General features: G+C 34.4%; 1 protein-coding gene across 7 annotated transcripts in view; it reads left to right on the plus strand.

Moving 5' to 3' along the window:
- The window catches only part of ANK2 (ankyrin 2), a 279,598-nt gene that overhangs the window by 177,748 nt on the left and 88,153 nt on the right, over positions 1-13,697 (plus strand). For all 7 annotated transcript variants that reach the window (XM_087962977.1, XM_087962978.1, XM_087962976.1 and 4 more), the window contains 5 exons: positions 2,833-2,931; positions 5,125-5,310; positions 5,983-6,006; positions 7,005-7,103; positions 10,995-11,093. In XM_087962977.1, the coding sequence (XP_087819103.1) occupies positions 2,833-2,931; positions 5,125-5,310; positions 5,983-6,006; positions 7,005-7,103; positions 10,995-11,093 (507 nt within the window). The remainder of the gene's footprint in view (positions 1-2,832; positions 2,932-5,124; positions 5,311-5,982; positions 6,007-7,004; positions 7,104-10,994; positions 11,094-13,697) is intronic.

Genomic DNA, 13,697 nt, shown 5'->3' on the forward strand with positions numbered 1-13,697 from the left:
TCATGATGATAAGAGTGAGTGCCACTGGTCTGTAATCGTTGAGGTTATTGATAGGGAACTTCTTTGGCAGCGGAACAATGGTGGAAGACTTCAAACAAGATGGAATAGTGGACTGGGATAAAGACCGATTGAAGATCCTGGTAAAGACTCCAGCCAACTGATCAGCACAGTCTTTAAGCACTCGGCCAGAGATACCGTCAGGACCGGCAGCCTTTTTAGGGTCCGCAGCCCTCAGAATGCTCCTCACCTCCTGTTTCTCCACAATGAGGTGGGGGCTACAATTGGCTGGTAGTTGTGTTTTATCTGTCTCTGATGTCTCCATTTCAAAGCGAGCAAAGAAATGATTCAGTTCCTCTGCCAATGAAGCATCCCCCTCAGCAGGGATGACATTGGTCGGTTGATGGTTTGTAATTTGTTGAATCCCTTGCCACACCTGCCTCATGTTATTGCTATAAGAATTATCCTCAATCTTCCTCTTATAATCAGTCTTGGCCTTCCGAATACCTTTCTTCAGATTAGCTCTGGCAACACTGTATCTTGCCCCATCACCGCACCTAAAGGCCTTGGTCCTGTCATGCAAGAGGTGCTGGACTTCCTTGGTCATTCAGGGTTTCTGATTGGGATAGATCCTAATACGTTTATCCACAGTGATAGTATCTGTGCAGTGTTTGATATAGCACAGAACAGTTGCAGTGTGCACCTCTAGGTCAGGGTGGTAAAAGATGTCCCAATTTGTGTTCTCAAAACAATCCTGAAGTTGTTAGGAAGCATCTTCTGGCCAATATTTCACTGTCTTAATTATAGGCAGAGCCCGTCTCCTAAGAGTGATGTAAGCTGGTGCTAAAAGCAGTGACATATGGTCTGATTGTCCCAAATGTGGTAATTGTATAACCTTATAGCCATGTTTGATGTTGGTATATACTTTGCCCGATATGTTTGCTCCTCTAGTAGCACACTTAATATGCTGATAAAATTTAGGGAGCACTTCTTTTAAATCAGCTTGATTAAAGTCCCCCGCTATGATATGCACAGCATCAGGATACTTATTCTGCTGATTACTAACAATGTTATACAAGAATCCCAAAGCTATGGTAGTATTGGCATCAGGTGGGATATAGATTGCAGTAATCAAAACCACGCTGAATTCCTGTGGAAGATATATGGGTCAACATTTCAGTGTCATATACTCTTCGAACTTAATGGTTGAGATATACCATGTCTACTCAGCATTTGGTAGTTATTTTGAATAGATCTTGGACTTGATGCATTCTCATATTTTTTTTATTTTTTTTATTTATTTGATTTGCCAATTGTTTACAAGATAATAAAGTATTGGTCTAGCAAATGTTTTGTATGCTCTGGTTAGTAGTGTGATATTACCAGAGAAAAAGCTACGTAGGATTAGGTTAACAACTCTTAATGCCTTTTTGGCTATGTAGTTGCAGTGGGCTCTAGCACTTAGATCATTAGAGGTGAGTATTTGAAACAGTTTGAACTCCAGTTTGGTTGGCAAGTACATTTTCTTTGCATGCATGTTTTTAATTGATATTTTCTATGCTAAAATGAATGTCTGTGTAAATCTGTGTCTTTTCATATTGCATTAAAGTTGCACTTCATATCACACATGCAATGACTGGTTGAGGATTTTTTAAAATTGAGCTCATATAGTAGCTAAAAATGAAATGGCATGACAAACAAAATTTGTTTAATGATGAACTTTTATTACCATAATGTTATACATTTCCAGAAAATGCATGCTGACCTCAAAACAGAAGTGAAGAACTATGTAATAATCCTGAAATAAAAATAGCAAGACTTGATGTTAAAAAACCATAACAAAAAATTCATCAAGCTGTTCTGAATTCTTATGTTATATGCTCTGTATACAGTGAATAATTTAAAACTATATTAATAAAAGGTGTATTGCACATATTACTTTGGGTTTTAATCTTGGATGAATTAAACAAGAAGAATGAAAGTTACTTTGTTTCTATTTTTAATTAATGAGATGCTTCAGTGTCATTTTCAAAGATATACATAAAATGCAAGCAACAAATGTTTTATTTGACTCTGTTAATAGCCTGCTCACAACTGTATTTTGTAATCTGTGGCATTATAAGAATTAAATCTGATACTTAGAATGAATTGTATTATTCTTCAAGGCATTCCTTGAAAATATGAATCTTGCACTTGCCTTAAGTCCTGAGTTTACATTTTTTGTCTCCTGGTTAGGATATCAAGTGTAAAAGTTCTTTTGCAGTCCTGTTATAATCAAAACAGTTTTTCCTTATATTACAGTGCCATGGAATATATATTGTTCCAGCCCATAAATCTGCCATGATTAGGGTCACTGTTCTATGTTGGACAGTGAGTTACTTTTAATTAAATACAAGCAATAAATAATGGATTTCTTCTTTACTTCATAAATATTGTAACTTTTACATTATTTATTTGAAAATCCTATTTCTTGCAGCATATGCTAAATTAACAAGTGCTGCATAAAGAATCTGAAGGGTATATTAAGCTTTACCGAACCACATAAAGTTGCTAAATCACTACAATCTCATGTTTCATACTTAATACATATTTAATAGGGCTCACAAGATATTTACTTTAATAAATCAAATGTTTAAAAAGGTACAAGCTTTAAATTCGTTTTGCCAAAAGAAGATTTTGTAAGTACCTGATATTTCTTAGAATTGAGTTGTTCAGTGGAATGTTTTGTTTGTTTTTCCTTTGGATTCTACTTGAGCTTGCTTCATGAATCACTTTATTTTGTGTGTTATTTTGTGTGTAATTTTATGGTTTGCATATTACTTTATTTTCCCTTAGAATGGCTTCACACCTCTCTACATGGCAGCGCAGGAGAACCATATCGATGTAGTAAAATATCTTTTGGAAAATGGAGCCAATCAGAGCACTGCTACTGAGGTACAGTATTCAGATCTTCCTCTTCCTCCTCTGCTTGTCCTTTTCTTTAAAATCATGGTTCCTACTTTATCCTGGTATTCTGAAAACACAATATATTTTTTGTCTTTGCAAACTATTTTGTTTTCATTATGTCTTCCATATTTCTAGGTTAAATATTTCCCTACTGTTTTGATACTGCAGTGCAGTGATAACATTTAACATTGCAGAAGTGCTCATTCATGAATAAATTTATCTACAAAACAATCTTTAGCATTTGTGTAATGTGAAGCAATCCCTTATCAATTTCTTAATTTGTCACCCTTCTTGGTATACAGTAATCCCACTGCAGGGTATCCAAGATAGTACGGTATTTAATAGAGGAGCCAAGCTTGTCTGTATCAACAGCTGTTTTGCTATCCTTTCATTGGATGGATACTGTTCCATTTGACAGTGGCTTTTAAAATAATCTTTTCTGCTGCTGGAATGGATTGAGGTCATGTTACCTTGCAGCTTTTTGTTGCTGGGATGGACAGAAGCCATAATGTTCCCATTGTAATTTTGCTGGATATGAAACATCATGTGGTTACTAAGCAACTGGACAGAAACAACAGTGCAAATGAATGAATCACTTAGATGAGCTTGGTGCCTACATTTCGCTATTTGATGATGGTGATGATGATAACATATTGCATGGTTATTTCCCCACATACATTAATTCATTTCTTGCGAGGATTTGAATTGATAGCGCACTCATATTATGATAGGAATGAGTAGCAGTTGTGTTATTCTATTTTAAGTGAATGAATGTAACAGGATGAGATGAATAACACTTTTTTCTCTGTTAGTTCTAAAACCACCTACTATATTAGCAGGCATTACTGAGTGTTTCTAGATTTGGAATGAAACAATTTCACTTCCTGTCTTCTTTAAACAGAAGAAAGTATATAACCCCAAACCAACAATTCATTATTAGCTTCTGTTGTCCTAAAACTTCTTTCACTATATTGCAGCTTGTTTTGAATGGCAGTATAAGGAAAGATTTACACATATTGGTATTTGCTGGGCCATACCAACCAACCAAAATTGTGGCCTAAACCAGGAATCCATTATTAGCTTGTGGTTGTCCTAACACTTCTTTTTTGCTAGATTGCAATTTGTTTTAAATGTGTGTAGAAAGCTTTGCACATAGTGATACTTGCTGGGATGTTTGTATATATCAAAAAAGACAAGTTACAGGTAGTCAAAGCAGCATTGCAATTCAATCCCTATTGTTTTTGTAATTGCATCAATACACATTAAAAAGGGCTGGGGATTGCATCATGATGATGCTTCTGTCATGTTTCTATTTCTGATCCCACCTTGTGGGTCCCAGTGTTTGCACATGATTCCTAGGTCTCCAGTCCTTTTAATATTCTGTTCCCAGTTTCCAGAAGAAAGAAACACATCTGATGATGAGAGACAATCTGCACTCTTTATCAATTTGGCTTCAATCTTTTCTTACTGTCTCCTTTTATGTGTCACATGAATTCCAACCATAGTCAATACTATATTGCCTAATTCAACATATTCATGTTTTCTTATATGCTCTGCTTATTTTCTATCAAATGTCCTTCTAGGAAACATTCCTGAAATTTCAGTATTTTAAAGTTAAGAATTATGACAAAACTACATTCTGTATATTTAAAATGATATTCTTAATTACAATGATCTAATATATTTGTTCCATCTAAATGATAAATAGATAGGGTGGCTATACATTTTCAATACCTGATGTACTACCACAAGAAATGTAGCTATGCCTTATACTTTATTTTCAAATTAGGTTTGCTATCTGGAGAATCAAGGATACAATGCAATCAACAATGTGCTTTGATGTGGGATTCTACAAGTGAATATTCACCCTGAATATAATAAAAATATTGTCTATTGATAAATGATATGATTTGTGTGAGGGCTCTTTATACCAAAAAGGGCCATGTGGATTTTGTCTTTCATTTACTTTTAGAAAACTTTTTTCTAAACTTAGATTGAATAGTCTTATAAGGAATACTGTGTTTAAAATGGTAATATTACCTCAGTGATAAGCCAACATTGATGTGTGGTAGCCAAAAGCAAGCCTATTCCACTGAATGGAACTTGAGACTTTTCTTCCAAAGTCATGTCTAGATAGCACCAAACTTTAATGTATCATCTCTTTTTCCCCCATTCTAACAGGATGGGTTCACTCCACTAGCAGTTGCATTGCAGCAAGGACACAATCAGGCAGTGGCTATTCTTTTGGAGAATGACACTAAGGGGAAAGTGCGACTGCCGGCACTGCATATTGCTGCCAGAAAAGATGACACCAAATCAGCAGCGCTTCTTCTCCAGAATGATCATAATGCAGATGTTCAGTCTAAGGTAAAAAAAATTACCTCTTTTTCCAGGATGGTATCAAAAATATATTTCCAAGGATTACTGTATTTTCCCCCAATGAGCAGGATAAAAAAAAAATGGTGTTTTTTTTTAAGTGAAATTGGAAGTGTAACCATTTGCCACATATTATTCATATATTTATTAATTTATGGTTTATATCATATTTATAAAATATCTTAATGTGGATAATAAGCATTCAGCACTATAAAAGCTACTAACATAGCTGCTGAATCATATATATGCAGCAAACCCTCCCCTTTTTCTTACAGTTGCAAGAAGATTTGGACTTAAAGGCATAATTCATTCTTCAGATTCCTTTTTCTTGGGTTGAATTCCTGTGATTCTTCAATTCTCTCTATCTTTGAAAATACAATCCAATTAATACTGTGCTTTAGATTCTGAAATATAAAATTTAGACTTTTGACTATTTACTGGGGGGAAACAACTGTTAAAAAGTTTTGTAGTTAAATAGTTTTGGGTTGTGTAATCCATGGAAATGTGAGATTCCATACACTGGCATTAGAAATTACTTATGCATATCAGGATTTTTTTTTCCTAGTAACAAGATTGTAATTTATGTTAGAGAACAAGTGAGCTTTCTTTCATTCTACCAATCTGTAATATCTTTCCTCTTTTTTCCAAAACACGCTTCAACAGATGATGGTGAATAGAACAACTGAGGTACCAAAACCCAACAGTTTTGTTAACCTATTCTTGCCAGCCCTTTACTGAAAATCATTTCATCCCCCCGCCGTCACGGCCGCCATTCCATTCAGTTCAGAATGTGTCACATTTCATTTTTATGTAGTCTTGGCAGAAATATATACTGTCTCATCTTTTTTATTTTGTTTTTTGGCTTTGAGATACTCAAGATTTTTGTATTTGTTTTTCATAGTAGAGTAGGGAACTAAAATAATGGGCCTGCAGAGGAATTATTAAGTACAGAACAATTGCCTATAACATGAATTTATTTCTGTAGCAGTATAAATCCATTCGAAAATATTCATCTGGACAATTGGTTTGGATTGTTTGTTACTTACAAATGGCATTTTTAAATTTCTGAGATTCTTTCCCTCTTCATAATTTATTATGTTTTCAAGTGCTGGGCAATTTAATATACTGAAATCAGTGGAACTCTGTTCCAATTTAAAGAATTCCCAGCTCAGCGGAGCACAGATTCTATTTTATTGAAGGAAGAATGATAAAAATGTCCACAATTGGATGTTAAAAGCACTTTACAGAAGCTACCCCTTAATTTCACAGAATTGCTTTCTGTAGACAACTATGGAAATTTGCCATAGAAGATGGATAGTTAAGCATGGACATCTATAGTTTTATCAGATCCATATTTTGTTCGCAACATCCCTCACTTTCTAAATTATATGGAGAGTCAATAAGTAGCATGGCAGAATTTGATACAGTACCTGATAAGTATTAAAAAAATATTTTCTCAAAAAACAAAGAAAATGAGTTTTGCATCTGAACTAAGAAAAATGAATAAATAATGGAATGAACAAATAAGAAGCCATAACATTTAATTCTTGTACAATTAGAGTAGTCCAGAAGTTGGAAAGCAATTCTGGCTTATAGTGCTCAATAGTGGTCAGTTTAGTTAACTATTGTCTTGTGGGGGAAAGAAAGAACTGGATTTTCTAATTAGGACTGTTTTATTTTTGCAGAGTGGCTTCACACCTTTGCACATAGCAGCACATTATGGAAATGTTAATGTAGCGACACTTCTACTCAACCGAGGAGCTGTTGTAGACTTCACAGCAAGGGTATGCTTTCTCAATTTCGGCACATAGAATTTTCAAGGAAATATACTGAAAGGGAAAGAAGAAAACACGGAAAGAAATAAGGAAGGAAAGGAAATAAGGAAGGAAAGGAAATCTATTCACAGATTATTTAAAGGCAATGATTCTCCATCCCCCTTTCCCTTAGAAATAATATCATGTTTCATAGTTAGAAAATAGTTGACTATAATGCATTCATTATATTTTTACAGGGTACCACTGTAAATGAGCAAAAAATATATTTAATACAGGTAATTCTCAATTTATGATCACAATTGAGCCAAAAATTTATGTTGCTGAGACAATTGTTAGACAGGTTTTGCCTCATTTTACAACCTTATCACAGTTGTTAAGTGAATCACTGCAGTTGTTAAGTTAGTAACAAAGTTGTTAAGTGAATCTGACTTCCCCATTGACTATGCTTGTCAAAAGGTCACAAAGGTCATTAAATGACCTCCCCCCAGGACACTACAATCATCATAAATATGAATCAGTTGCCAAGTGTCCAAATTTTGATCACATGACTACGGGGATTCTGCAACGGTTGTGTGAAAAACGATCATAACTCACTCTTTTCAGTGCCATTGTAACCTTGAACAGTCACTAAACAAATTGTTGTAAATCGAGGATTACCTGTATTAATATAATGTGTGTATTGCTTCATTTTTAACTAATCTCTATTTAAATTAAGAATTGCTATGAATTGGGCATTCAAGAAAAAAATGTATGGTAGAAAAACCAAAAGCTTTATTATTCTTTAGCATGCTTACCTTGACAGGTTTTGAGGCACCAGCTGCTTTCTCTCAATCATCGAGGTATTGCTTGTTCCACCCACACCTCTGACAGATTAAGATGGAAGCAGATTTTCCATTATGAAAGTTTCCTTTAAATTTTTATATAGACGTTGAAGCACATGTAGGACAATATGTGAGAAAGACCTTGGGAGGACTTGATCAAGGCATCATGCCAAGGGAATGGTCAGATAAGAATCAATATTGCCCACACCTGGATAATGAGTGATGCAGGAGGTTTAGAAGGAACCTTCCACAGTGTCTTTGCCTCTAAAGCAAGCAGAGATGGAAGGATTGCACTTTCAGAGTTGAGAAATTACCATTGAATCACAAACAGACAAATTCATTCTACCTTATTCTACATTGATAGAATCTAGCAGTTTCCCAGTCTCCCAAGATCTTTTCCACATATCATCATGGCTACAACAATTGTCTCAAGTTAGTACATTGGGAAATTTTGCTTTATTAATTCATTTTCCCCACATAGATCTTCATATGGATCATGTTACTTCTCTAGAGTCATGGTACTGTCACTTCATAATTTGCTTTGTTCTCACTCTAAACTATACAGTGATTGGTTTGTTTTACATCAGCACAAGATACACTAAAGTTTATCTTTATCCTTTGTTGTGAGGGAAACAATTGAATCCTTCATTTATCTCTATGAATCATTTCATGATGATCAAATTTACCTCATTAGGGCATCAAACGAACTCATATTTCAGCAAGGACAAACATTTGCATATTGCAGCAGCTCTTAGAAATTATTGAATTATATTCCTGTGATGAGCAAGGTGTTTATGTTTTAACTATTCTTGATAAACTGGTTTGCATTTATTTAAAAAAAAAAATAGATATTGGCCTCTCAAATAAATTTAGAAATATTTTGAACAAGCTATATAAGTATTTATATAAAGTTACTTTGTCTAATTCTTGAAATTGTACAAATAAAACCTTACTTTAAAAAAAAACAGTACAGCTTTTCAGCTGTAAGTCACTTGCATCCTACATATTCTTGCACAGAAGTTTTATTTGATTCAGTAGGATTAATTTTGGAGCAAATATAGTATACACAGGATTGTGCTGTTAATTTTGAACATCTTATAACTCACCATCTAACTATTTTATTTATTTGTCATATTTAGACACTACTTATATCTCTCTCACAGAGTAGCTATTATTAACTGTCTGATAGCTCAAATGTTTTCCCCTGCTTAATTTCTACATCTTATTAGGATTGGTTTTCTTCATATATTTAAAGTGGTTTTTAATGTTTTTTCCTTCTATTTCCTACCATCATACCAAATCCTTATTTACTATTCATGAATAGGAAATGAAACAAAATCTTCAGACATCTTTAAGACATTTAATGTGAATAATTTGTTATGATAATTGGCTTCTTCTACTTAGATATTTAATAGAATATAAATATAGCTGTGAAGGTCATTTTGTCTTTCATATTGTTTGTTTATGTATGTCTGCAGTAAAACTTTTGACGTTTTGATCTTTTAAAATTTTAAATAGGAGTGCACTGCAACACCCAAATTTATATTTAAAAGAATGTGTAAAAGAATATATTTAAAATAATATTTTAAAAAAGCACACGTGATAATTATGGGTTTACTTGCATGAATCAAAAAAATTTGGACATATATCATTGCTTTTATTACATTTAATCTAGGTTACTCTAAGCCTTAATGCTAAATGCTATTATTTCTTTACACATCTAATTAATTTTACACACTTAAATGACACAATTATCATCCTTTTCTAGTTCTCAGGAATTATTATTTTATTGTTAAGTTTATGTAGCTCCCTTTCCAATGCTTGTGGCTCTGGGAGGTACACACCATTAAAATAACAACAACAAAATCAAAACAATTAAAAACAACAATTAAAACACAATTAAAACAGCTAAAACTATCCTAAAATAAAAACCATAGGAGAAAGCATTCCAAACTTACAAACAATATCATTCAGTGGACTCCATAGTTCTTGGAATCTCAGCCTTGATGAAAAAATAATATTTTAAGGGCTTTCAAATAGACAATAGGGTTTGGGCTTCAGCTACCACAGGAGAAAATGCTTTCCTTCTAGGTCATATCATTAGGGATAGGATCTACCCTCCTGCTGGTTCTGAGGGGATGGGCAAGTAACCGGATAGAGATGTCTCTCAAAGGACTTGGAAATAGGTGAAATACTAGCAGGTGGCATCATTGATAACCTGCACATTATTTACTGAAGTTAATGGAACTTGTTTCCTAATGGAAAAGGTTGTCCGGCTACCCTGATCATTTTTTATTTATTTTAAATAATAACAGAATAACAGAATTGGAAGGGACCGTGGAGGTCTACTAGTCCAGCTGCCTGCTCTAGCAGGAAACTGTATACCTTCTTAATTGTTAAGTTGTGTGCCTTATTCATAACCCATGGCTTATCCAGAAAGAAGTAGAGGATCTTGTTCTTGTCGTACACTGTAATAAAGGAGGAGGATGTTGAATGACCTCAATCGATCTTGCAAAAAGTTAAAAAGGGTTGGGCCTGGTTGGACTTGATGGGAAGATATGAGGAAATCCCAGGGCTAGGGATTAGAACTCTGATCATTAAAACACAATGTTTTATAAACCTTCATTCAGAATGCTTGGATCCAACATTTTTTTCTAACCAAGCATGCAGTGGCAATCACTTCTGCTACATTGCTTAGAAAACTATCCAGATCTGTTCATATCATTGCCATGATCTGAGCGATGATACAAACAACTTGAGAGTCTTTTTACCTTTATTAATCATCTGTTCATTCTAATGAAATGCTAAACGTCACACATCATAAATGTTATGTTTCTAATGCACATCTCTATCAGAAACATTTATGTTGTGTCATGTTTAGATAGTCATACTATATACCTGGTAGTCAGGTTTTGATTGGTAGTCTTTATGAATCAGATATAATTGTTTTTAAATGTTTAATGTACTCTGTGATACATCTGTGTTTATATTCTGTACTGTTTTGTGTCAAAATGCAAAACCATTCCCATTGAATGTCTCCAACCCCATCATGCTTTCGTTTGTTCTTTTCATGGTGTAGAATGGAATCACCCCACTGCATGTGGCTTCCAAAAGAGGGAACACTAACATGGTGAAGCTCTTGTTGGATCGTGGAGGGCAGATCGATGCCAAAACCAGGGTGAGTGTTTTATTCCCTGAATATATGTTCTCGTGCATTTAAAAAAAAAATTTCTTGGAAGGGGCTAGAACTCTAATCATCAAAATACATTCTTTTAGAAGATCATTTTGTCTTTGTGAGCAGAAGGAAATTCACACAGTGCTATTTATTCATGGAAGAAATCCTTCTACGAGAATATATATCCTTCCATTAGTGAAAACTCTTTTTTTGAATAGATACTCTTTCTGTTTTGGTTGCATGTACTTTGAAAATGAATTTGGGCCTTTTGATTAAGATCAAATGTAGCATTTGTTCTTATCAGAAAACCATTCTGAAAAAGTGCTTGTGCAAAAGTTCCAGTTCTCTGTTATTCATTAAAATGGCCTGATCTTTTTTTTTAAAGCTACCCTGTTACTGTTTTTTTTTTTAAAAAAAAGCTTTAATTTTCAAAGTGCACAGAACCTTTCTTTCAGTTTATAAACTTTGGGTGAAACTTCAATCCATTTGGATTACTGGAAAGTGCTCTACGTGAGACTCCCCTAAAAGAAGTTACAACTGGTCCAGAATGCAATGGTGCATGTAGTGATTTATTGTACCCCTATCAAAAGCTGCACCAGATCCCTGTTTTCTTCTGGGTGCACTTCAAAGTGCTAGATGCTATTTTTAAAGTCCCACATTGTGTGGGACCAAGTAATCTGAGGGACTATCTCTCTCTGAGGCTATCTTTCTGTACAAGATAGGAACACTTTTCCCTTAAACATTGCCAGCTTGTGAGACCTTGGCAGTATGCCTTTTCCATTTCAGCCCCTGCTTTATGGATCATTCTCCCTGCTAACATTCAACGGACCTCACTCTTCTGTCTTTGCCTAGAGTACTTAAAATTTGGCTCTTTCCCCAAGCTTTGTGATAGAGTGAAGTCTGGGTAGGATTAGAATATGGATGTACCAGGGAGGTGTGGCTTGATGACAAGATCTGATTTTTTTTCCTGTTTGTTTTTAGTTTGTTATTGTTGGCTTTACATGATTTTATTGATTGCAAGCTGGCCAGAATTGTTTTAAGATGGGTGCCTATGCACGTGTTTTGCTTTAATAATACAATTCTGCTAAAATGTGGGTTTACTTTAAACTCAATTATGTTTAAATTATAGAACAGGTTAATAGAACCCATTGAGGAAATGATAAGGTCTTTAAAGTTTTCCTAAAAGCTGATAGTGAAGGTACCTTCATGAAGTTGTGCGGACAGTAAGCTCAAGAAGACCTTTCTACAGAAAACTCTGGTTAACTTGTGCTACCCAGCTAAACAGCTGATGAAAGAGAATGGAAAAGAAAACCAAGGGAACCTCTACATCTATAATGAAGACAAAAGATTTATTTAGGCAGCTGATATAGTAGCTATCAATGGCCTTTCTAATTCAAGATTCTGGGATATGATTACGGATAGAAGTATTCTAACAGATCTAACATTCCATAGTCTATTTTATTCTTTCTTCCAAACAGGGAACAATACTTGATGAAAATATAATCACAGATTCTATTATTTCCGTAAGATTACTCTTCTGAAAAAGATTTTAAATGACTTTATTGTTTAATTTATCACCCACATCAGATGGGAGTATTGCTCTGAACTGCCAGCATAGAGACATTGACATCTGAAAGGACTGGCAATCCAATTTGCATATAAATTCCTATTTTTCAAGACATTTTTCAGTGTGGGAGATTCCAGACTTTTGGTTTCATTTGTTGGCGTCATGTGACTGTGCAATATCTTTGTGTCCAACTTTGATTCAGCTTGCATCATTTTTGTTCCTTGCTTTGTCTATTTTGTCATAGTCATATGTAAGTGAATAATATTTGCATAATTTATAATATAAAAGCCTTACAGCTAAAGATATGACTGTTGAGTAGAAAAATAGAATATGTATTGTCAAAATGGATTGTATTAGTATCTACAGGAAAAACAAGAAATCATATTTGTTTTATCATTATTGTTAGGAGCCCCTGAAATCCAGTGTAACTCAATCAAGTCAGCAGTGCCCAAAAAGTATGTGTGAGGCACAATCAATTGTGCCATGTCACTATGCAACCTCCCTCATCCCAACAGCCTAAACTTAGAAAACAAGAAAATATTTTATTCTGTGACAGGAAGATATAAGGTTGCTAAAACAAACCATAAAAACAAGAAAAGTACCAATATTCTATCATTAAGGTAAAACCTAAGAAATTGTGAATAAATAGGGATTTGGCTCAGAAGGAAGAAAGGAACATGAATAATTAAAGAAAAGAATATTCAGTCAGGAAAAAGGAAAGGGTGAGCAAATCAAAAATAACCTTTGATATTTTTGAGTTTAAGATATACTAGAGAGAAATTATTTCAAGCAATTTGCAATTTTACCAGAAACTGAGAATTAGTTACAGATAGTCTTTGGGTTGCAACCACTATTGGGACCAGAATTTCCATTGCTAAGCAAGGTAGTTGTTAAATGAGGCTCATCCAATGTTATGCCCTTTTTACCATAGTTGTTAAGTGAATCATGCAGTCATTAAGCAAATCTGGCTTCCCCCATTTTCTTTGCTCATCGCAAGCCAAATGGGAAGCTCTCAAAAGGCAATCACATGACTTCAGGCT

The sequence above is a fragment of the Notechis scutatus genome, chromosome 4, assembly GCF_049901735.1.
Source record: "Notechis scutatus isolate UNSWTSFEM ecotype Mainland chromosome 4, rNotScu1.2, whole genome shotgun sequence".
Taxonomy (NCBI): Eukaryota; Metazoa; Chordata; class Lepidosauria; order Squamata; family Elapidae; genus Notechis; species Notechis scutatus.